Source organism: Gorilla gorilla, chromosome 9 (assembly GCF_029281585.2).
Source record: "Gorilla gorilla gorilla isolate KB3781 chromosome 9, NHGRI_mGorGor1-v2.1_pri, whole genome shotgun sequence".
In the NCBI taxonomy this organism is placed as follows: domain Eukaryota; kingdom Metazoa; phylum Chordata; class Mammalia; order Primates; family Hominidae; genus Gorilla; species Gorilla gorilla.
The window spans coordinates 93,000,965-93,026,700 of NC_073233.2; the positions used below are offsets into that span (position 1 = coordinate 93,000,965).

At 35.3% G+C, this 25,736-nt stretch overlaps 1 protein-coding gene across 5 annotated transcripts in view; it reads right to left on the reverse strand.

The window, feature by feature from the left end:
* DLG2 (discs large MAGUK scaffold protein 2) overlaps positions 1 to 25,736 on the reverse strand; it is a 2,193,106-nt gene that overhangs the window by 1,664,451 nt on the left and 502,919 nt on the right. For 4 of the 5 annotated variants that reach the window (XM_055355573.2, XM_055355572.2, XM_055355574.2 and 1 more), the window contains one exon: positions 6,969 to 7,043. The exons of the other annotated variant lie outside the window; for it this stretch is intronic. In XM_055355573.2, coding sequence (XP_055211548.2) covers positions 6,969 to 7,043 — 75 coding nt within the window. The remainder of the gene's footprint in view (positions 1 to 6,968; positions 7,044 to 25,736) is intronic. 5 annotated transcript variants of the gene reach the window in all.

The following is a 25,736-nucleotide window of genomic DNA, read 5'->3' on the forward strand; positions in this document are numbered from 1 at the left end:
TAGGTGAATTGTATGGTATGTGAATTATATTCCAGAGAAACTGTTAAAGCATTGAAAAACAAAAAAAACTGATGGAAAACAACAATAAGAGCACAAACAAAAAATCCCAAACACTCATAGGAAGAATGTCATAAAGTTTTATATTCATTCTGTGTTCTATTAGATCTTTGGCTGAATGGCAAAAAAAAAAAAAAAAAAAAAAAGAGAGAAAGGAGAAAGAGGTGGGTGAATATTGAGGTCCATAAATCAGTCAAGTTGAATAAAGAGGAAATTCTAAGGAAAATATTAAAAATTACAGAAACAGGAAGCTGGGGATACTGAGCATAAACTTTGATGACATCAATTTTACCATGTGCCTATCCACTATTCCTCCACTTAGTTTCTCAGATCTTGCCAGCAACCTTAGGGCTTGCATCCTCCATTTCTTTGCTCAGGGCATGCTGAATACATGTCTATGTGTTTTCTGTTTTATTTCCTGTGTAGGTTTTATGTGTGCGCACTGGGAGTGCCCTTTCATCTTTCCCATGAACCAATGTCCCCCTCCATAAATACTGTGGGTTCCCTTTCTGGGCATATTTCAAAGATCAGTGTAACAAAATTATTTTATATGAGTATTACCATTCCCAGCAGAGTCTTTAAAACTAGATAGGAAACCGGTGTGAGTCTAAAATACTGTAAGGGCCAGAGCTTAGGGAAAAGAGCAACATACCTATTCTATCAATCTCATCTTCTTTATACTTTCATTGATTAAGAGCCCATGACTACAGCAAAAATGAAATTAGAGGCACTCTACAGAACTCACATTTCTTAAAGTACATCATGCGTTTTCTGAGATAATTTCGCCTCTGGATTCTTTTCCAATCCTATAGCTACCACCCATATGGCCAAATGTACTCTAATCCCACTGCCCACCAATTTAAGGTCCTGTACGCTGCAGTTTTCTGCAATTTTCCTAAAGCTATGATTATCTGATAATATCCTGGCTTCGATTTATAAGAGGACTGCTGATAGCATGAAAACCTTGCCCTAAAAAATAAAAATTGTATGTAATCTTTCGAAAGACAACTCTTCAAAGCCATTCTGGGTCTAATTTCCCAGCAGCAGAATTAGTCCAGAGGGTGCTGCCTTCATAGAAGCTCTGGAAACGCCCAGAGAGCAGACACAACACTATTTTATAACTGGGTTAGATGCTTCTGAGTGCCATGGTCTGGGTATTTATGTAGGGTGTATACCAAATTAGGTCACACAATGCATTCTGGGAAAAAAAGGGTTGGGAGGAACTACCAAAAAATGAAAAAAAAAAAACCTTTAGGACTATTGCAGAATACCTTATGCACACTGTATTAACTGGTTTCAATTAGACTGAATGATCCTAACTGTGGGTAATGTGAGGCAGTCTGGGAGAGCATGCTGGAACAATTAACACTTTAAAAGAACATCTCCTCTGGTTTCTGTGAGAAGTGTCTGTTTTTACTGATTTCCCATAAAAGAGAGAAATTACTTTCATATTCTAGAGAGACAGAGTAGGAAGATGTTAAAGTGTTTTTAAATGAAAAGGAAAACCTGGCCCCACTCCTTAAAAATGGCTGTATACAAACAGAAATGAAAATGGCTGAGAATATCAATAGCGCTCATTAATATGACACTCCTATGTCATCGGTTCCTGCCTGTCAGAGAACAAAAAGTTTCTTTTTCAAGAACTGCAAGATTCTGCTTTCAAAGTCTTAAAGAGTTGTATATTAACTCCTAGAATCTTTTTCCAGAAAAGGCTCTCCTACATAGGTCTAAATGAGTACCCCTGATTTACTATTGGGTTATTGTCTGTTTTTTACACTTTTTCTCACCAATTTATCCTGCCCCATGCACTCCCTTCTGGCATGACCTATCCTTTTCTTTCTTTCCTTCTAGCACTTACTAAGCACTTAATTATGTGCTAGGTGCTATGTTAACACTTATTATGCATTATTTCATGTAAATCTCAAAATATCCTGTTGTGTACATAAACTCAGATTAGGTAAATTGTCCAAGGTCATACAGCTTACTAGTAGAAGAGTAATACTTTACTCTTTCCACTTACTAGTGGAAGAGTTAATACTTTAACACAAATTTCATTCAATTCTAAAGGGTGTACCCTTAACTATGACCAAATATTGCATCTTTTGTCTTCCAAAATCCAACTTAAGGCAACTTCCCATTTGGAAAATGTATAGTGCTTTCTATAGACCATTATTAAATAATGTGTTGCCAAGTATAATTATGATTTATTTATACACATTGCTTTCTGCTATACATTGAGAAATCCAAGGGTCAGTTAAAATACGTGTTCAGTAACTACTTCTTGAATAAGTAAATGAAAGTTGACATATTCAGAATTCAGTGTTCTAATTTATAAATGTTTATGCTATTTGAGAATATTTCACTTATCTGCTTATAGTATTATATAGTGATAGAAACCTATAGATATAGCAATATCTATGATAAGTTCCATAATAGCAGTCAACTTAGCTTTAAGAAACTCCTTTCCTAGCGTTAATTTCCAGTAACTAAGGGGTGTGCAAATATGCAACGAAACAAAAGAATTTTTGTAGCCAAATCATGTGTATTTATACTTTGCATGTCTAATTGATAAAACCACACATTATAGCCATTTCTGAGTATACCTAATAATTAAGAATTGAGGATATTCAGAATTGGGTTTGGGGATATTCCTCAAAACAATTAAATCCATGCATGGGCCATAGCCATACTGAGTGGTTCACAAATATGCTCTAAAATGCAGCAGCCACTCAAGCTTCTTACAGTTGGTCATATCCAAAGTTCTTTAATTCCAAGTGCCAAATGCTAATTCTTAGCCTAGTTCACCCAGATTCAGAGAGCTATCGTTCTTCAGCTGAGTCCTAGAAACTGTGGACGTTTTCTCAATTGTTTGCAGATGGCAGAAGCTCAGGTAGCTACTGTGTTCATATTCACGGTCATATAAACCAATGAGGCATATAATCAATTTAAATTTAAAATGTAAGGGTAAGGAAGGCTATCATTCTAGTGATTTATATAGCCGCACGATGGGAGAGAAACAAACTGCCACACTTTTCACTAGGGAAGATATTTCATGTATTCAGAAAGTTTAATTATGTCTATGTTTCTAAATAATTAACAGGGAGTATAATTTCTTTTCTGCTCAAACCCCAATCTGTACATTGTAGTTACTACTAAAAGGACAAGTCTTAAAAAAAAAAAAAAAAAAAAAAGCCTCTCAGCCCCATTACTACATAGGTGCCGAGTGCCAAAAAACAAACAAACAAACACACACACACACACACACACACACACACACATCCAGGAAGAAAGAGAACAAATAGTTAATAGAAGCCATTTTCAAGGCAATATGTAACTGGTGACAGACATTTGCAAAGCAATCTGGAGGAGCCAGAAATCCAATGATAAAAGTTCTGCACTTAAAATGAACTTGGGGCAAATGCAGACATGAAAACCAAGGCTTTTTTGCAAAATGTAATAAAGCCTAATTATGAGGATACAATCATTCCAGAGTAGAACAACAAAGAGCAAGAATAGGACAGTGGAGAAAGGAATGTAGGAGAGAATAAACTGAATTTGAAAAATATACAAGGATAATAGAGACTATCAATTTATTAGGCATGTAAGTATGTATTAATTTATTTATAACTTTCTTCAGTCCTTGGAGAATTTATGACAGCCAAGACACTCTCTTAAGCACAAGGTGAAGATTTTCACTATTTCCTGAGAGATTATAAAATGAATATTAATACCAGAATTTCATACATATCATAGTTTTTGGTTATATAAATATATGTATGTTAATTGTAGAGTTAACTGCCCATATTTTTTTATTCTATAAGATGAATTAAGGTATTATCAAATTATTATTTCATCATTTTTAAAATATACCCAAGTGTTGTCTGCAGTCAGATATTTGAAATAGATTATAAATTAGCAAAATCCCAGTGTTAGTGCTTTTTTCTGAGACTACTACTTATTACACTAGCTCTAGGGGAGACTCAGTAAACATTGCTGACTAGTAGTATTAAACTATTTTCTTTTTCCTTTTGGTTGCAAGTAAATCAAAGAACAAACCCTATCAAAAATAAATAAAACAAAATCTAAATAATTGAGAAAGAAGTAACATTGATTGTATGTTATTGAGGCCATTTCACAGAATCCAAGAGAGTTTTGAGTACATAATACCTAAGAAGGGCAGATACAAAGCAGCTTTAGAGGTCTAAGCAACTGAGCCTCACATAACTTTTTCCAAATTGTTCTCATTCATATGATTCAAAATTGATGACTACCAGTTTGGTATATCTCCAGTACAAATTTCAAATTCCCAGGAAAAAAAATTCAACTGGCCCTGCTGGAATCAAATGTCTTCCTCCTGGATCAGTCAGTCCTGGCCAGGGGCAGGCTCACACAATCTAAACATGACCATCGGGAGCCCACCTCTGTGGACTGGGGGTTCTCTGCAGAGAAAGCAGATCGGTATCTGCTGCACAACTCCTTCAGAAAATATGTGTTTCACTGGGAGATATAATTACTTTTATGTAAATAGCAAAGGAAATTTATGAAACCAGTAGCCCCCAGTTCTATGGCAGAAGTGAAAAAGAAACATCTACTTTCTGATTCTCTCACCTGACCACAGCACTGAGAATAAGACTTTAATGCTGGCGCTCTGACTTGTGATCTTCAGGAAGAGTCTTAAATGTAGTTGTTTATTTGTTCCTAAGGTTCTACAATAGAACTAGGACCTAATCTGGGATTCCCAGATCCCAAGGGGTTCAACTCCAAGGGAATAATGAAAGATGAACGATTTATAATAATTCAAAAGACAGAATCCGAATTATGCAATTTCCTTGCAACAAGACTGCACAAAGTAATAAAATGTGAAAGTTCTTATATTAATATTTTGGGCTGAAATTACCAGTGTGTTAGAGGATCAGAAATTCTTATTGGTATTATGCATGAGTGTGTTTGATTTACATAGGATTACTGCCTTATTCATGTTTATATTTCCAGCAATTGGCATAGTACTAGACACAACTGAATGGAATTACTAAATTCTGTAGCTTGAAAACAAAATTCCTGAAAACACATGTTCTATGGTATTCTCTTAGGAGAAAAGTGTTAAAGAATGATGAAGAGGAGAAATAGAAACTACCAGCCTAAGAGGGTAAAATACCATTATTAATCCTCTTTACCAAGAAATCTGAGAGCTGTGAAATAATTTATTAGAACTTACTAAAGAGAAAAATCAACATATAGGAGATTCACATATTGAAACTTAACTCCCAGAATTTCTGCCATGTACCAGGGATTTTACTAGCTGTGGATATACTAGGACCCCAAGGAGCACATTGTCTCCATGGAGAAACAGATGTAGGAATCAGTAGTTATGAAATGATACCATCAGGGATACAATAAAAGAAGTGTTCTATTTATGAACAAATAATAGAATTATTAAAACACATCCTTTCTCAGTTCAAGATCAGCCTGTTCAACAGGGCAAAACCTCGTTATTTACCAAAAATACGAAAAAAAATTAGCTGGGCTTAGTGGCATGCACCTGTAATCCCAGCTACTTGGGGAGGCCGAGGCACAAGAATCACTTGAACCCGGGAGGTGGAGGCTGCAGTGAGCCAAGATCATGCCACTACACTCCAGCCTGGGCAACAGAGTAAAACTCTGTCTCAAAAATAAAAATCAAAACCAAAAACAGAAAAACCACATCCTTTCTCTATCATAAGTAGTCCCTAAGCATGCACTCTCCTCTGATCATCTGCTCAGAAAGTTAACATTTTTATTCTCTGAGTCTCCAGCATGTCTGGGCTCCCTCTGCACTGCAGGAATACCTCCAAAATTTAGCATCACCATCTCTCCTTCACTAAAGGTGATCCCACTTTCTCCCCCCTGCCACAGATAAACAAAAACTGAGGAAAAAAAACTTAATCTCTTACACAATCTGAGTGAAAATCAGGCTCCCCCCAGGCTTACTGCTAACATAGTTGTAGGACATGTTATGTCAGTCCAGTCGTATCTTTCAGCACATGGTACCTCAACAATAGATAAAGATATTTAGGAAGCTCCACATATTACTTTTCCATTGCCTACAAGGGGAGTCAAATGAGGAGAATGTCCAAAGGTAACTTTCTAATTTTTTGTCTCTATCATACACAAATTATTTCATGACAGCTAAACTGTCATTTACAGTACACATAATTCCAAGAGACACCACTGTCATTTCTATTAGGCAATCCATGTATTACAGAGTATCATACATTCAGCCACTTTCTTCACACACTTCAGAGTACAGAGTAGTAGCATGAGTACATGAAAGGAGAAGTAGGATGTCTGGGATCTGTTCCCAGTGCTACAATTGATGCACTATTCTTACTCCCTTTGCATTGAAATCTCCCATCTGTAGCACAAGGATAATGACATAGTACCTGTTTGTTTCTAAGGCACTGGAAAATTCTCTGATAGAAGATACTATGCAAATGCAGAGACTATTATTACACCAGGAAGACTTGAAAATTGCAAGTTGGTGTGCTCATCACTATTAAGCAGTTGACACAGTGACAAAAGAGAGAGCATCTTTCTTCAAGCCATCTAAAATCAAGTATTGCTGAATATGCAGCTATTCTGAAAAACATATGTGCAAATATATTCGTTTTAATGACCTTCCAACTCTAACTCATCAATAACCCATTTAAAGCAATCCTTTCCAAGTTATCCTGACTCCAACAAAATGCATGGAATCCCTAATCACTGATATTTTTTATAATGCAAAGCTTTCTGAAAGGTTATTCTTTCTCCTTGCAAAATATTTGCTTCACTCCAGAATTTCAGAGTGCATTCTGGCTCATTCCACTAAGATTATTCCAAAATATAAAAACATTTATCCTTCAATCTGCTAATCTTGGAATAATCAAACTTACAGTACAGTGGTGGACAGGCATCCAAGCAGGGGCTTCCACTGAACAATTCTGGGCTGGGCATCTGCCTTGGTTTTGCTGCAAATAAGTAAAAATGATATTATATTCTATTTATTATGGGCCAGTATGTATATATGCTAGCTGACATGTTTACTATCAATATGTTTATTACCTTATTTATAATCATAGAGAGAGAATGCTTTGTTGGTGCAATGCTGCAGAAAACTAGGTACATAATTTCTACTCTTATCAAAGCATAAGAAATTATCCTTTTCCTTTTTTGTTACTCTAAGGACTAGCTTTTTGGCACCAGGTTGTCTCAGCATCTGGCCTTCCAGGCTTCAATACCAACCACCTGAGAACTCTTATAACCCACAGGCTGACTGTTCTCTTCCAGGCTCCTAATCAACCCTGAAACATGCTGTACTCCTGTGAGATCACATGAGTCAAGGTATAGAATGGCTGTTTATTTGTCTCTGTTTCCAGACTATAAGCTAGTGATGGTGATTCTCTCTAGAGTGTTTCATAGAACTCCAGAATGTTGGGTTGAAAGGGATAGATCTTAGAGGACTTCTTATCACATGAAAAACTGAAGTGCAGAGAAATAAAAAAATTTTCTCAAGGAGTCAGAAATTTGAAATTCTAAACCATTTTCCAGGCACTTCTTTATACAAAAGAAATTTATCTCTAGTTAACCTCTACTTTTGTTGTAATTCCTGTAAATTTACTTCTGATTGGCTTTAAAAAATAATACAGTGCTTTACTTTCACCAACAATACTGCTACACCCCTTTGATAATGAAAACTGATTAGTCCAAAAGGGGGGGAAGGATTTTAATAAGCCATGCTTTATCTTTTTTTTTCATTGTATTCTCAGTGATAATATAGGCATACTTATAATATTAATAATCACCATAAAAACCACAGCTGTGATTTACTGAACAACTAAATATGCAAGGCACCATTCTGGACACATTATATTATTACTAGTCCCCACAATAAACATAAGTAGGAGTATTATGCTCACTTTCTAGTGGAGGAAACAGAGACTTAGAGAGGTTAAGCAACTTGGCTAAAACTCAATCTACTAGACAGCAGCATCTCTGAGATTGCAGCAAGACTCTGGCTGACTCTGGTGCCCATGTATGCTCTTTCTTTTATAAGAAGTTGCCTCTGTTATTTTAGACTGTCTCTTTAATGGGAGGTAAGCCATGTCATCATCCAATCTGATTTTATCTAATGAATGATCCTAACATTTCTGATTTAACTGAATAAAATACTGAATTCAGTACTCCTATCACACAAAATTTTTGCCTGTGATTTGTAAGCTTTTTAGAGCAACTTTATTTGGTTGATCTATTTTTAAGGCATCACTAAGCCCTAAAATGCTGTATGAATGACTATGGATAAAGTCATCATAAAAATAAACTTATATCATCAATCTCCACGATCAGTTTCTTTAAAGCAAAATATGATATGCAGCAGCAGCAGCAGAGTACAGAAGGTACACTGGTCAGATAACCACAATTTTAAGCTAATTTTGGCCATGTGCTTGCTGCCATGAAATGCTCTTGACAGTCACAACTGTGAAACAGTGTTAGTATTTTGCCTAATTCACAGATAATAGATACAGATTTTCCTCAGATCATTATCACAATTTGCAAGGAAGCTACTAATGAGAACACACAACATATTCACAAAATATGACGGGTGCATAAATAAGGTGTGTTTCAACTTCTGCGGTGCTCAGCATGGGATAAAGAAAGATGGAAATGTGCGTTTCTGTTTTGCCTTCTATTATTACCTGATTTCTGACACTAAGATCTTCTCGTAAGTGTTTTAACTAAGAAAATTAACAATGATTTTACAAGGCCAGACAAATAAAAAAGACTAGTGATGACACATGTCATGTGAACATAAATTATTCTTTAATCCTATTGTATGATAAGCAAAAAACATTGAAATAGAAGTTAGAACCTTGGATTTTAGTTTAGTGTTCCCACTGATCTACCTGTGGAACTTTGGAAAACTCACTTTAACAATTTAGACCACACTTTTCTCATCTGTAAAATGAGAAAGTTTCTTGGATCCATCATTCAATGTGGAGAGAGGAAAAGCCAAATTTACCCAAAGATCTTTCCCAAACTTTATAGTTCTACCAAGAATTTAATATTGGGTTTTATCTACCAAAGTGGTATACCCTGCAGTTGAGATCATTTATCATTCTGATATACTGATAAGACATCTTTCAGGGTCTTGGGAATATGAACAGGAGATGGTTACTTCCCTGTGAGTTTCAGTGCTAGCAAAGATCGACAACCACTAGACTAGATGGTCTCGAAAGAGCCTTCCGCTTAAGTGTGGTTATTGAAAATCCTAACCTCACGTTTTGTCTACCACTTCACTCTACTTCTGAAGAAGGCAAGATCTAACATGGATCAAGGAACCTACCACAGCAGGTGGAGAAGGAAAGGGATTTAAAATTCTTTTTCCTCGAAGTCTTTATTCTCCTTCTTCAGTATCTTTTGTTTTTAACATTTAATGTGTACACTGTGGCATAACAGAGTTTGGGCCTACCTCCTACTCAAAAGAGTAGGAGGCCAGCTCCTTAGAAGCCCAGCTAGAACCAGAATAAACACTAGGGGAAAGGACACTCTCATGTCTAACTCTTAGTTAATTCTTAAGCCAAAAATCAAGGGAGAACATTAGAATTCCCTCAAGGGAGAACCTAGCTCTCTAAGCAAAGATTTAAGATAGAAGTTGGTGACAAAAGGTAAAGCTTTCCCACCTTCCTTCTGTCCCATTCATCTATCCAGGATGTTTATACCTGTAGATTAGTGATATGTGACTAGACCAGGATTCGGGGATTTGCAATGCTGACCGTTAAAAACATGTCCTCTTAAGAGACAAAACTATCAATGGGTCTTAGTCTTTTAAAAACAGACAGGTTGATGTCTCCAAATCTCTCATCTTCCTTGGTTATCTGTTTCTCACTTTAGAATCTTGACATATTTCATTCCAGAATATTCTGAGAACATTAGCTAAATATGGTGACCAATTACACCTGAGATTGATTGTATAAATATGTAACTACAAAGAACTCGAAAAGTGACCTAGAGAACCCTAAAGATGTTCTTCTCAAACAATCCCATCCCTCCAAAAACAGGGGAATATTTTTTTTGTGTATCAGGGGCTTATACACAGTTAGAGTGCTTTGGAGTTTAGAAATGCTTATATAGACATTTAGCCATTTCAACCTCAGAAAAAGTTGTGTGTGGCAGAGTGAGAGATGATTCATACAAATAAAATTTTGACCTAAATATTTCATTAAAATAGCATGTTCTTTTGAAAGCATAGTAAGAGCTGAAAGGTTCTGTTGTTCTACTGTTCACAGTAAAATGATCCTCATAAACAAAGGAGTTTTTTTTCGGGGTGGGGGTGCGGTATTGAGAAGTATTGCATGATAGAACTGTACACATATTTGCTCATTCATTTACCCATCCCTCAGTTACCAAAATACCCTCCATGAATGGTACATTAGGTATACATATAGATTTTAAATTTAGAGCTATAAAAATTTAAATAATCCTTATTCTCCTAAAGCCCCCAACCTTTTAGGAGATACAATACAATGTGCTGAGTTTAAAACAGGGTTAAATAACAGGACCATTCATCCATTCATGTAGTTGGTCAACAAGCATTTATTGAGCAATTACTAAGTGCCAGCTATTGCATTAGGAATAAGGATATATCAAGACTCAGTATCTGTCTAAAAAAGTACTTATTCTAAGGAGAAAGATAAACTAATAAAGCTGCAGTTATAAAGCAATATTACTGATATGGGATAAATAAACCATTTCATGACAGATCAGAAATATTCACTGCACTCATTCTTGGGGCAGGAGTAAGAAATGAACAAGCGTAAGGGAAAATTATACAGAGGAATTGAGGCAAAAGGTGGAAGTATTTAACTCTGGCTGGGTAATTCAGAAATGTCTTTTTGAAGAGACACTTCAGGTTTCCAACACAGTTTTAAGGAGGCGAAGGTGTAAGAAGAGGGCGTTACAGGCTAAAGGTAACTCAAAAGACCATCTGATAGTGCAAAGTAAAGACATTATTGGCCTTGTCAAGAAACTCCTCAATTCTGGACCTCAGAATCCCAGGACTGAGGAGAAAGAATGATTTTATGCTATACAGAGAGCTGAGTTCAGCCTTTCCCTTTATCTCTTCTTCACAAGACTAAAGGGACAGTAGGGTGTGGGATAAATGAATCCTATCAGGAAGTGGACATGGAAGGACCCAGATCTGATCCTGTAAAACATACAAGAGGCCCTCCTGAGTTTTATCTTTGAACAAGCATTTCAGCTGTCTTACTCATCCCTGAGACTCTAAGGTATTTGACAGATGAAGAAAAAGAGGTCAAAACGTGATGCCCAAGGAGCAGAACTAAGTGGCTTTTTGCATGCAGAACTAAAATGACATGCAATAATGTGTATGCAAATGGACTGTGAGTTGTAAAGTACTTTAGAAATGTAATGGATAATTATAAAGCATTAATTATTTGAAAATTAATTTTATGAGCTAATTCTTGTTATTAAAATTACTAGAACACTTTTTCTGACTTCTAGTCCAATATACTCTCTAGCACATCAAGAGTTAAACAATTTTTCAAAAAGTTTGAGGAAAAACGACTCAGAAAGTGCCTCCAAATCATCAATTTCATATATTTCTAAATATAGAGATATAATATGTATCTATATTTGTATGTGTGTATCTACATACACATAATGTGTTCATTATGCATCATCCACATAATGTGTCTATAGATACATATATACATACAAATATGATTTATGTGTGTGTATACAGGTGTGTATTAAAAAATTATTCTGGCAAAATAAAGGTTTTCATTGAATTAGTTTTCTAATTTCCCATAAAGACATGTAATTTCAGAGTGAGATGTTTAAAAAAAGAGAAGACCAAATCTTGCCATGTGCTAATGTAAAAAACATTATAGGTGGAAATATGTGCACAAAATGTCACATTGGAAGTCCTAAGACACCAAGATATAAAAATGAGATTCCAAAGGAGGCTAGACCATGTGTGCAATGTTCAAATAAATTACCAAGAACCAACTTCAGGATCCTGAATCCTATCTATAATGTAATATAATGCTGGTATACAAAAGTTAGATGACTAAAGATTTAGAAAGGGGGAGAATATCTTTGAAGAGGGGTTGAGAAGTCTTACATATCACCTACAATTAGCAAAAGAAACTTCAATGGGACTGCACCTAGTGCTTAACATAACTTCCTTGGGTTTAGGAGGTCAGTATACTGGGATTTGACTCTCACCTAAGAAGCTTAACCGGTGAGATAACGTGGCAAATTGGTTCTTAAGTGAGAAGCGGCTTCATATGGGTTAGCCTGCACTCTCAGAGTTTGTCAAGGCAAAAGATTCGTTCTGGAGCCATTGTAACACCTGTCAAGACAACCCTCCATATAGGGTGGGCTGCTGTAAAATGTGACGCTAAGGAAATGCCTCATCCACATCATAGGAGATTTAGGCCCAGAAGGGGAAACTTCCAAAGACTGAGGAAAGTGTCCATGAGGGAAAAACTCAAGCCAGACATTTTCTGGCTGCGTTAAAATCCCAGATCCACTGTTTGCTAGCTATGTAACCCTAGGCAAGTTGCTTTACCTCTCTTTGCCATAGTTATGAAGATTTTAAAAGTTATAAGTAAAGCACTTAAAACTATTTCTATACATAATCAGCACTATTTGTCAGTAATTTTCTTCCTTTTTGTTTATTCTTATTGTTATTATATGTCAGGTTCGGAAGGCAAAAAACACAATTCCAGTTTAATAAGAACTTTCCTTGTCTCCTTTTCTTATTTCCCTCTTATGCTCCAAACTTGGAAGGATCAATAACCAACTAGTAAATAGGTAAATAGGAAAAAAAAAAAAAGTAATAGTAAATAGGAATAAAAAAAAAAACTAGTAAAAAAAAAAATGAAAAGAGAAGTCTATGACATCCCCTTCCCCCAAAGCAGATGTCCTATCTGAAGACCCCACAGTGGAAAAAAGAGAATCTTTCATCTGGAATGTGTTCAGAATTTTGACTAATATTTGGGACTGAGCAATTTTAATTAATACATTGGGACTGTATTTGTGATATTAAGTGATTGTAGGACTTTTCATTTCCTGTAAATGGAAAGTTATGAGAATACCCGTTTTCATTTAGAGGGCAGGGTAAGGACCACTGACATTAAGCCATTGTAAACAAACAATGGGGAATCCAAAATAAAATGACTTCTATTATTACATCCCATGAGTATTCCTTGTTCATTGTGTCAATTACAGATGCCAAACATACTCATGGTTAGTGTTAACTTTTTTCATTCAACTTTGGGCATATTCCTCAACATATGACTTCATCCCTTCCTGGGCTTATCCTTCCATTTGCTTCTTTTTATTTTCTCAGGCTTCAAAAGATGTTTAAAATAAGTGGCCTAATTTTTTTCTGAGGAAATCCTTACTAAAACTGAAGCCATGCTGGGGAGTCATGAATTTGCCTCTTTTGTAAATGAAGAAAATACTGCTGACCTATTCTCCAAAGGATGCTGAGAACAAGGGTTTTTCAGTGGGCAGTGATGATGGTGCTGAGTCATCCTCAACACTTTTCAAAATCCTTTGTGACTTCAGGCAGACATTTGCCCAGGTTAACAGAGGTGCAGTCTGTGGCTAACTAGTGCATACGAGGATTAAACACTCTACATTAAAATATTCTAAGCACCTAGCTACCCAGATTAACAGTAATGAGTGGAATAGGCTCTGAGTTTTCAGGCTGGCCACATTAAAGGATTATAAGTGGAAACCATTGTTGTGACTTGATATTTCAGGGTATCAATGGGGAGAGGACAGCGGGCTTTGACTTAGGAAGCATTTCCTAGATGTATGATGAAATAATACATTGAGCACCATTAGATCCCAGGCACTTGACATGCATTGTCAGCTCACTGTATCATCACATTAACCCTAGATAGTAGAGGAGACAGTTTAATACCATGAGGAATTGACTGGACCTGGGTTACAATGCCAGAGTTTTCACTTTTTACATCTGTGGCTTTGGATAAATTTCTTAATCTCTGTGAGTTTCAGTTTTCTCATCCATAAAGTGGAAAAAATAAAACCTAGCTTAAGGAATTATTGTAAGGATTATAAAACTATATACATTATAATATATATAATATATATGTCTAAGGGCCTGATATATACTCTAATAGTAATAAGATAAATACTATATAATTTACATGTTAATATCTATCTTATTAATTGGGGATCTTTCTCCTGTTTCACTTAGCTCCTCTGAGTCTATATTCTTGGATCTGAGTATAAAATAGTAATATCTATCTCACAAGGTTACTATGAAAATTAAATGAGAAAAAGTACATGAAAGCGCTTAGCAAATGTCAAGAACTTTAAACTTAAGTTTTGTTTGTAACTTTTTTGTCAGTATATAGAAGATGGAAAGAATGTCTGAAATACTGCAGCAATTTAAGATAACTAAATTTGGCAGCCAAAACCGATTCTGCAGTCTGGGATTATTTCCTTGAAATCATTGGTCATAAATATTTCTAAAAAATATAATATGGTATTTTAGTATTCTATGGAGGCATGTCCCAATATTCTCTGAAGCTCTGTCAGTCTCCAAAGTTTGAGTTATTACTATGCATAGTTGAATGCAATAGAGTAATTTAAGCTACTAAATACAAGATTTAAAAGCATAGTTTTGTGAAATATTTTTAATGTAATTAATATTTGCATTCTGTCATTGCATCCTAGTAATCAGATAAGAAAAACGGAATGGGCTGCAATTGTACTTTTCTCCTTGCAAAAAGGAAAATTTGGATATTATTACTACTATAGAAAATAAATATTTTTTCATTGGCAGATCTTATCTATTATAAACTACAAAGTCTCATGGAAACATAAAAGACTGTAACTTCTAAAACAAGCTACTTTTTTCTTCCAAACATATTTATAAATTCACTTAGTAAAAATATCTGAAATTTCAGGACCCCAGAATAAAGTCAAACCTTTGAAGAAAGAAATGCCATTCAGAAACAAGATGAAAGTAATTCACTTCTATTCTCTCTGCTACCATAGAGACAAAGAAAAAACAAAGTAAAGAGATTTAGCACACTTAATTCTTCCTGAAATTTATAATTAACTACATGGGAAAGGGAACAATTACCATATTTCCAAAGAATAAAGAATTTTAAAAGTTGAGCTTTTGATAAGACATAATTACAACCTATTAATATGCAATTCATACAAATTTGCTCCTATGATCTTCTTGAATTTCAAAAAATGCATATACATTGGATAGTGTTTTCTGAAAAGTACACATGGAATGCCACCAAGTTAATTGTACAGAGCTTTCTCTTATCGGAGGATTTTCTCAGTTACCTAAAATCTTGGCAAAACCTAACACAAAGAAAAGGGTCAATGGATATTACTTGCATATATGCCCTGTCTTCCTGACACCTATGAATATGTATTTTGGGACAAATGTTAATCAACAAAAAAATGTGCAGGCTTTTGTAGATCAAGTGCCATGGCCAACATCAAGCAATAGCCAGGAAGGACTAGCAATTAGATATGTTCTCAGTTTAAACAGAACTTTAGATTTCTAAGTAAATTATGGGTCTATTAATTCAGGACAGTTTTATTTTAAGAGACTTGCAAGAAAACACCATATCTAGAAATCCTAAGAGATTCAAAACCAAGAAAGGGAGGAAGAGTTTATTTTGCTTAAATTGTATAGTTTCATTTATGGTTTCTTTAGCAAATAAATTTTTTAAATTTTTATCATTAAGAATATCAAGAAATTATCCTTGTAATGTCCTATTTAGAACTCTATTTAAAAACAAATAATTTATTTTATTTTAGGGTATCTTAAAGACAGCATCAAAGGTTATATTTCTCATTGTAAAAGCATGAAGTATGGGAGAGGTAAGCTAAAAAAATTAATACTTTATGAAATGTGTTTTCATACAAAAATCAAAATTCTTGCTGGCATAGATAATAAATGGTATGATTTATGTCTTGAAATTTGACTTTTGGATATTCTTTTTTGAAACATAATTAAATGGTCTTCGAAGAGACTCTACTGCTAACTACATTGCTGCTTGGTAAAGTGGTATAATAGATTATTCCAAGTCATTTCTGTCTAGGGGTTTCAGAACAATTTTAAGGGAACATTTGAAAGTCTGTAAAGCTTTTAACTCAGATCTTAACGACAGAATAACATAACATCCATTCAGCTCCTGTATGCATAGTGCTGGTGTCATCTGTGGCTAGTTGGACAAATTCCAAGTAATAATTACTATTATAGTTTTTTAAGTTCCTTTTGTAGGTTACTTGGGATAAAGCCATTTAATGATACTGATACACTTTGTTCTCTGAAATGTAAACCAGTATAAAAAAGTAGCCGAACTGCTGTGAACCTCTTCCTAGACAAGTTTGTATCCTGAAAGTTGAGTAAAACATAATGTATTCCACTTAAAAAAATTATATTATTTCTCCAATTATTTTATAACCTGATAATTTAGGAGAATAACATCATTTTTAAATTTTCTATTGCATACCTTTCTAACTCACTTTAATGTTTTAATAGTAAAATATACTACATTAATATTGTTATTCTTTTATAGTATATTTATGATCAATATGTTATATATATATATTATAAAGTCAAATAACTTTCCCCAAAAAATACCATGCTATATTAAATCACTAAGAAATTAAATGAACATGAGTTGGCATTCTTTTATCAAACCGAAAAGCAGATCTGACTGCTTTAGTTTTTGTTTAATAAAAAGGTGCAATTGTCTTCTAAGTATTTTGTACTTAAATTTTAGAAATTTCAATTATGATCATGATAATTTGGTTTATCATAGATGTAATTCAATTGTCATTTTCCAGGTGTATATAAGGAATTTTACCTCTATTAGTCCATTTCTTTTATACAAAAATGACACTTCCAAGTATCATTTCAGGCTGACCAAATATTCACAGATAAGTTTACCAACTGGCTGTCTCTTAACTGAATAGTTTCTCCATCAGAGTACAAAGATTTCTTTCACAACTATTTATTGTGAAATGCACATTATATATACACATGTACATATGTGTGTAAATGTATGTATATATGCTAAAACATTTGTGTATATGTGCACATGAGTCTATATATACACACACAGAAGTACACGGATATCTACATAAGAGTGTTGTGTGTGTGTAGTATGTATGTATGTGTGTGTGTAAATTAGAGGAAGGAAGAATTTCACCCACTCATTCACTTATTGAACAGTGAAATAGCTATCAAATGTCTGTTAAATGAAAGAATCAATCAACACTTGTAGTATATCTGCCAGTACCATGGTAAGTGATCAGCTATAAATACAACTAAGAACTTCCCCTGTCCTCAAGGAATTCACATTCTAGCAAGAAATAGGCACATGGAAAAGCTAACTATACAACCAGATAAAGACTATAACAAAGATGCAGACAATGTGCGGAGAACATGGAGGCTGATGGGCTCAGTCTAGTAGGACAATACCAAGGAAAGTACTTAAAGAGAAATCTGCATTTAGCTGAATCTTAAAGGTTAAGAAATGCATTAGGGAAGTATCAAGCTAGGAAGTTGAGAGGTATTCCAGGCATAAGAAAAAACAGGCACAACGAAGAAACAAGAGGATGAAACTCAGATTATTTGGGGAAACCAAATGTTATTGATTATAGTTGACTAAGGCATGAAAGGTAATGGGATATGAGATAGGCAGTTAGGCAAGGGATACAACAACGAGGGCCATGTGCTGCAGGGGAAACAATGCAGACTTTATGTTGAAGGGCAGTGCTTCTCAAACCTTAATGTGCAAAATCAACTAAGGATACAAATCAATTATCGATCTTATGAAAACGCAGATTCTGATTCAGCAGTTTCACATGGGGACTAAGATCCTGCATTTCCAGCAGTTTTCTAGCAGATGATATTGCATTTGGTGAACAAACAAAATTTTGAATAAGGGAGCAGTAGGGGACAGGGAATCCCTGAAGGATTATAATGAGAGTTGCAGAGTTGTGATATACCTGCAAATTATATATATATATATATATATACACACACACATAAATATAGGCACACACATATACACACATACATATATGTATATTTATACATATATACACACACACGCATATTTATACACACACATGCATGTATGTGTGTCTGTATATATATTTTATATATATATTTTTTTTTTTTTTTTTTTGAGACAGAGTCTCGCTCTGTCGCCCAAGCTGGAGTGCCATGGTGCAATCTCGGCTCACTGCAAGCTCCACCTCCCGGGTTCATGCCATTCTCCTGCCTCAGCCTCCCAAGTAGCTGGAACTACAGGCACCTGCCACCACACTCGGCTAATTTTTTGTATTTTTAGTGGAAACGGGGTTTCACCGTGTTAGCGAGGATGGCCTCGATTTCCTGACCTCGTGATCCGCCAGCCTCAGCCTCCCAAAGTGCTGGGATTACAGGCGTGAGCCACCATGGCCGGCCTGTATGTATATTTTTTGAAGGAAGTTTCAAGTTAATGCTGTGGAAAATGTATAGGAGTGGAAAGATAGGAAAGGTAGGAAGTCTAATAGGGATTTTATTGTAGAAATCCAGGTAAGAATTAGTGAGTCTCTGAAAAAGACCACTGGTAGTAGAAATTGTAAATAAAGGACAGAATATAAGGAATAGAATAAATAAGGATTGGGGCTGTGGGAGATTTAGGAATAAATAAAAATCAAGGTTAACTCCTACTTTTCTAACCATGACAACTGGGATAGTGGCATACAAAGAAATTGAGCACAGAGCAGAGTAGGAGAACTGTTTATGCTTGGATGACTCCAGAGAGTAAACATTTTCCGGGAACTTTCGGCTTAAATTTACTTAATAGGTAAATAGAATTTCAAATTCAAAGAATTCATTCATTTACTCTCAAACCCGTTTCTCATAAAACCTGTCATCTCCAAAAGGTTAGCTCAAGAACTGAATTACTTAGATACAAAGAAAGTGATATGTGTGGGTAAGCATATTAAAACAGAGATATGAGGGGCACAGGTTATTTTCATAGGCTTTCGAATCTGGTACTATCTTTGAACGCACAAATGGAAGAAGAAGCGAAAACATTTGGTATCTTTCTCTCACCAGTAAGAGCCTATAAACCTGCAAAGTATTATTCACTGAAGCCAGAGGAAATCCCCATCACCATGACTACACAAATAGAAATTTGCCACCAGAGTGGTAACTAGCTAATTGAATTAGTGAAATTTATCCTTCAGTGTCAGACTCCCAGAAATGAGGAAATGAGAGAGAAAGAGGAGAGGGAACAGAAACACCGTCAGCTGCTATTTATTGGCTATGTGTATACATAGTTGCTACACTAAACCTTATGTGTATATTGGCACTAGCTACTCCCCTTGTCTGGGATGTTCTTTGCCAAGACCTTCACAAAGGTGATCCTCTTAGATCTTCTTTTAACTTAAGTTTGCTTAAGTATTTATGTGACCTGTGTCACTTAAGATTACTTCTAACACATATACAGGCACAGCTCTCATTTTTCTCTACCATACGGTGATGCTAATGGTAATGAAAGATCCCAATTTATGCTAGGATATCTTATTTTCAATAATTTCTCTCATCCTTTCCATGTATAGAGTACTTCATACTTTTCAAATATATAAACTAATTTGATTCTGTACAATAATCCTATTCAGGAACTACTGATAAGCCAGTATTATTACCCCATTTCAGACTTGAGAAAAATAAGGGTCAGAGAGGATAAAGTGAGTTTACTAAGAGTACTAGTATAATAAATGGAAACCCCAAGTCTATATTTTCTGAATCTTGATCCAACACATATTCTCAGATTGCCTTTGGTGAAACATACATACATGCAACAAGACAGGTCCCTCAGGTAGCTATAATCATGGGTAATCTGCTTTAAGAAAATCTTATCTTCCAAACATTCAGATTAAATAATGGATAAATACTAAAGGGCAGTAATGAATTCTTTTTTGTACATCATGAAAGATTTATAATATTTTTTAAAGTTTTGAGCACAGTAAATTTTTTTTTTTTTTTTGAGATGGAGTCTCACTGTGTCTCCCAGGCTGGGGTGCAGTGGCGCAATCTTGGCTCACTGCAAGCTCCGCCTCCCAGGTTCACGCCATTCTCCTTCCTCAGCCTCCCAAGTAGCTGGGACTACAGGCATCCGCCACCATGCCAGGCTAATTTTTTGTATTTTTAGTAGATACAGGGTTTCACCGTGTTAGCCAGGATGGTCTCGATCTCCTGACCTCATGATCCGCCCGTCTCGGCCTCCCAAAGTGCTGGGATTACAGGCGTGAGCCACCGTGCCCAGCCTGAGCGCAGTAAATGTGTAAATGTTATCTAAGTCGTAAAATTTCATTTGCAGTTGTTTCCTCTGCAGACCCACATTTGTCTGAGAATAAAAGATTTATGTAAAGGTCTTATAAAGGACAATTCTCTCAGTCTCATAGCTCTTCACAGCATTGTGTTGTTTTTATTCACAGAACCAAAAAGGGCTAATGTTATGAAGTAACATCCTGGTAATGATGTTTGGAGGGAAAACCATTTACTACAGATGTGTTAACAGATGATTGGTATGATTCAGATAATAAAGTTTTATTTCTAAAAGTTTAGTTTTACAGACTATGGATATATGTCTGAAAAACTACAAATCTACAACTAATTGTAATTTTAAATTAAGCCCTATATGAGTGCATTGTTTTTATTTAATTAGATATTTAGGTTGAGAAGGAATGAAATGCAAAGTATATTATCAAGAGTATATTTTAACTAAATAATAACTTTGTTGTGATTCAATCAGGAGAGAATAATAGTGAATGGGAACATGAATATTAGAGTCATAAAGACTTGAGTTGGAATCCCCACTATATAACTTATTATTTCTGTGAATGCACCTCATCTTTAAGATATGAAGGATCACCAGGTTGGTCTAAAGACTAAACGTGTTTTTATTAAATTCAAGTACCTTCAATGTCCCAGACATTATACACACACACACACACACACACACACACATAAGAAAAAGGAACACAGTTCCTTTCCTTATGGAGTTTCTGTCTAGCCAAAAGAAAGACAAAATAATCACACAAATCAGTATGCACTATGAGTTGCTATGTGTGGAAATGTGGCATAAAAATCAGAGTGTACTCCAAGAATACATAAAATTTTAGGAAAGGTAGTGACATGTAAGGTGACATCTGGAACATAAGTAGAATTTAGATGGGTGGATGGTCATCTAGAAAAAAAAATAGTAAATGGAAGTCCCTGAAACCAAAACATGGTTGACACCTTCAAAGAACGGCGGGAAGCCAGCAAGGCCAATGTGTCCTTTAGTTTAATGAAAGATAGGGAAGGTAACACAGATTTAAAAGATGGTCTCATCCATGTATTTTCAACATTCTTGGAGTGTAAAATACAAGGTATAATGAAAGAAGATAAGACATGAGAGAAATTTAGGTTCTAAGTCAAAAGAGAATCGTATATTTTGGTAAGAAGTTGTGTAACTACTCATCTTTCAATAGGTTGCTGAGAGTGATGTTGTTGGGTTTGTGTATTAGAATGATCCTCTTGCAGCTGGATGGAATACTTAATAAAAGAAAGTTAAGCTATTATATTAATGGCATTAGTATTTCATGTGTCTGACACTATTAAATGGTTAATCCCAGGTTATTAAGACAGTCATAGAATCTCTTCTCTTTCTACACAAAAAAGGTCAGGTTATGTTAAATTTTCCCTACTATTAGCTGTATTTATGCTCCTCTTTGCCACTCAATCGATTTTTTTTCTGATACATCAAGCCCCCTGTTCCAATCTCCCCCACGTAGACATGCCACCTTGCAGACATTTGGTTGGAATGACAAGAATTAGAACCAGTGCCATTGGCAGGATAAATACAAGAAGTGCACCACAAAAACAGATACAAAGATAAAGAAGCTATAGACCCTAACAAAGAACAGAGTGCCTACTCCCTACAAGGTAATATCCTAAGCATTTTATAGTTCTTATCTCACCGAATTCTTAAAACAATGCTGTGAGATAGGTACCCTTTCATGGATGAGAAAACTGCAGTGCTGAGAAGGTCATCCAGCTAGTAAAAGGGGAAACCATTATTTTACTGAACAGGTATAAGAACGGGCAACACAGGTTGTGGCAGAAAATAGGAGAGAGCTCAAATCAGGGGGATGAAATGGGAAAGAAGTCTGCGCAAGGTGGGATTTGGAACCAGTTTTAATGATGGATGGAATATCCTATTTCCTTTAAGATAACAAATATCTCAACTTCATGATATTTGTGACAGGGTGCTGATCTATCTCTGCATCCTCTGTATCTTGTTACTCATATTGGACACCTTACATCCCAGCCATATTGTCCTTCCATTCTTGAAATGTGCAATTCATTCTCTCTCTCTCCCCCCGCCCCCCACCCACTCTCTCTCTCTCTCTCTCTCTCTCCCCACACACCTGCCAGAGCTTTGCCTAAAACATTCTCCCAACCCCATTGTGGCTTTCATTCTGCAAATCAGCTTAATTTTCACTTCCTCAGGAAAGCCTCCCCTGATATTTATCCCTGCCTACCCTGCAACAAAGCTAATCAGGTTCTTTAGGTATCCCTGTATCCCTATCCTCATTTCCATAGCACTCTATATTCATTTTCTTATCAGACATCACTGCTATTTCTGTAATTGGTTGTTTTCCCCATTAGACGAAAGGTTCCATGAGAACAGACTGCCTGTTGTATCCCCACACCTTTCAACATGTCAAGTGCATAGTAAGCATTCAATATATACTTGTTAGATTAATAAAATGAATGAATAAATGTGATGCTTCTACCATGGGAGCAACTGTACACCAGCATGAATAAATAGCTTTGTCTATGAACACAAGACCACTCAGGAAACCATTTGTTGCCTTGGTGATTTGTTTCATTTTCTCTACATGAAGCTCTGGTGGAAAATAAAAATGATTTTAGCTTTTCCAAATACCTTATTTGCAAATATTTCTGTTAAGAATCCACTTACAAAAGGACAAGATGCCACCTTATAAAAATTAAAGTCATAATAAAAAATATTATATTTACCAGCTGTGATAAAAATATTTTTAATGCCTGGCAACAACTTTTATTTCCTTTTAGTAATTCTGAGTGATTTTTAATTCTTATTAAAGATAGTGGGTTGACAGAGGCAAAGAGTGAAATCATATTTACAAAACAGATGTAGTATTAACAACATCAAGAAAAGCTTCTTCTGTGCTGCCTGGTCCACTTTTCACTCTGCTATGTGAATTTTATTATGTACATTAACCTGTTATACATAATAAAAATGAACAGTACCATCATGCCTTTATTAACAAATTATAGCAGTAACTTAACATATTGCAGTTTTATTTGTAGATTATTTTTTAAACTTTTTCAAATGTATAAATACGGTTAATGGATATCTGAAATTATGCCAATGTGTGATTCACCCACTACTACTATTTAAGATACTTAACCTAAACAATTTTATCTTCAGAGAAAATATGGAATAATGTTAGATTCAAAATAGAAAAGGAAATACCTCAGAGATGCAATAAAATATACTCATTTTAAAGAAAAAGACAATGGTGGCCAAATGCCTTTGGGTGCCCATGGTCAGAAAGTACAGATTTACTTTTCACAGTTCCACACTTTTTTCTGTTCTTATATCAAATCCTTTATGTTATTACATATGATACTTGAGAATTCCTATGCAGTAAAAGAAAAACTCTATTGACTCCTTGCATTTCATTAAATTAGGCAGAATATTCTGCCTGTGATCCAGAACTATTGTCCTATTGCCCAATCATGTAAACTCATGACTCTGCCTAACATTATTTTCCTTATATTTTAGTTGTGAAATTCATTGGGATTATTATCTTTCAACTACTCAAAACATACGTAGGGAATTCCATTATATAAAATGTGTTGCATTAGTTACTGGATTGTGTTTAGCCAATGTTATTGAGATGACTTCATTTACCTCAATGATCATACTGAGGGGTATTCATTAAAGGTATAAATTGTGAGTTGCTGAATAAATTATACTATATACACATTTTTCCATATACCAGGAATTGTGCTAAGTACTTTACATACTCCACCACAACATCACTTAGATATAGGTAATATATCCTTTTCGAAGATGAAGAAATCAATGTTTGAGGAAGTTAAACAACTTATCCACATCTTAAAGCTAATACATGTCAGGACAACAATTTAAATCCAAGTCTCGCTCCAGTATCCTGCTGTTCACACTAAAACATGTTCCTTCTCTTTCTCAGAAGTGATGTCTGTGACAAAAGAGTTAAACTTGAAACTGGACAGAAACATTTGAGAAAAAGAGATGACTCAATCTTCTGAAAGTGGGTTGCCTGAGCATTTGACAAGACTTTGGGATCCATGTGACAGAAACTCTGTATTTATGAATACTCTGATGATTTCCTAGTCTACAAGATCTTACTCCAAATCTGATACATTCTGCAAATCAATCTAACTAGACTGGAGCTCTTAAGACTTTAAACAATCTGAGTTAAATGGGGTAAGATCTAGGGTGGGATTATTTTATCAGAGCATTTACACAAAATCCACAATCATTTCCTTCCCTTTATATGTAGAAAAAAATAAAAATAATTCTCCACCACCATTCTAACTGGCATGAGATGGTATCTCATTGTGGTTTTGATTTGCATTTCTCTGATGACCAGCAATCATTGAAAAGTCAGGAAACAACAGAATGTGGAGAAATAGGAACGCTTTTACACTGTTGGTGGAAGTGTAAATTCAACCATTGTGGAAGACAGTGTGGCAATTGTTCAAGGATCTAAAACTAGAAATACCATTTGACCCAGCAATCCCATTACTGTGTATATACTCAAAAGATTATAAATCATTCTACTATAAAGACACATGCACACGTATGTTTATTGCAGCACTATTCACAATCGCAAAGACTTGGAACCAACCCAAATGACCATCAATGATCAAATGGATAAAGAAAATGTGGCACATATACACCATAGAATACTATGCAGCCATAAAAAAGAATGAATTAATGTCCTTTGCAGGGACATGGATGAAGCTGAAAATCATCATTCTCAGCAAACACAGGAACAGAAAACCAAACACCGCATGTTATCATTCATAAGTGGGAGTTGAACAATGAGAACATATGGGCACAGGGAGGGGAGCATCACACACCGGGGCCTTTTGAGGGGTGGGGGGCAAGAGGAGAAATAGCATTAAGAGAAATACCTAATGTAGATGATGGGTTGATGGGTGTAGCAAACCACCATGGCACATGTATACCTATGTAACAAACCTACACATTCTGCACATGTATCCCAGAACTTAAAGTATAATTCTAAAAAATTATTCTCCAGTATGTCTAATAGATCCTTTTATATTACCATTATACAATCATATTTTCTAGATTTATCAGCATCCCTCTGCTCATTAATCTTCTTGCAATCTTTAAGAATGTGGAACAAAGACATAAGAAGGAATTTATCTCTATAGTATGTCCAGTAGGGGAAAATGGAAGAACTCAGAGGTCACAGAGGTCTAGGAGGAGCCAAGGGGACAGTGAGGGACTTTCATG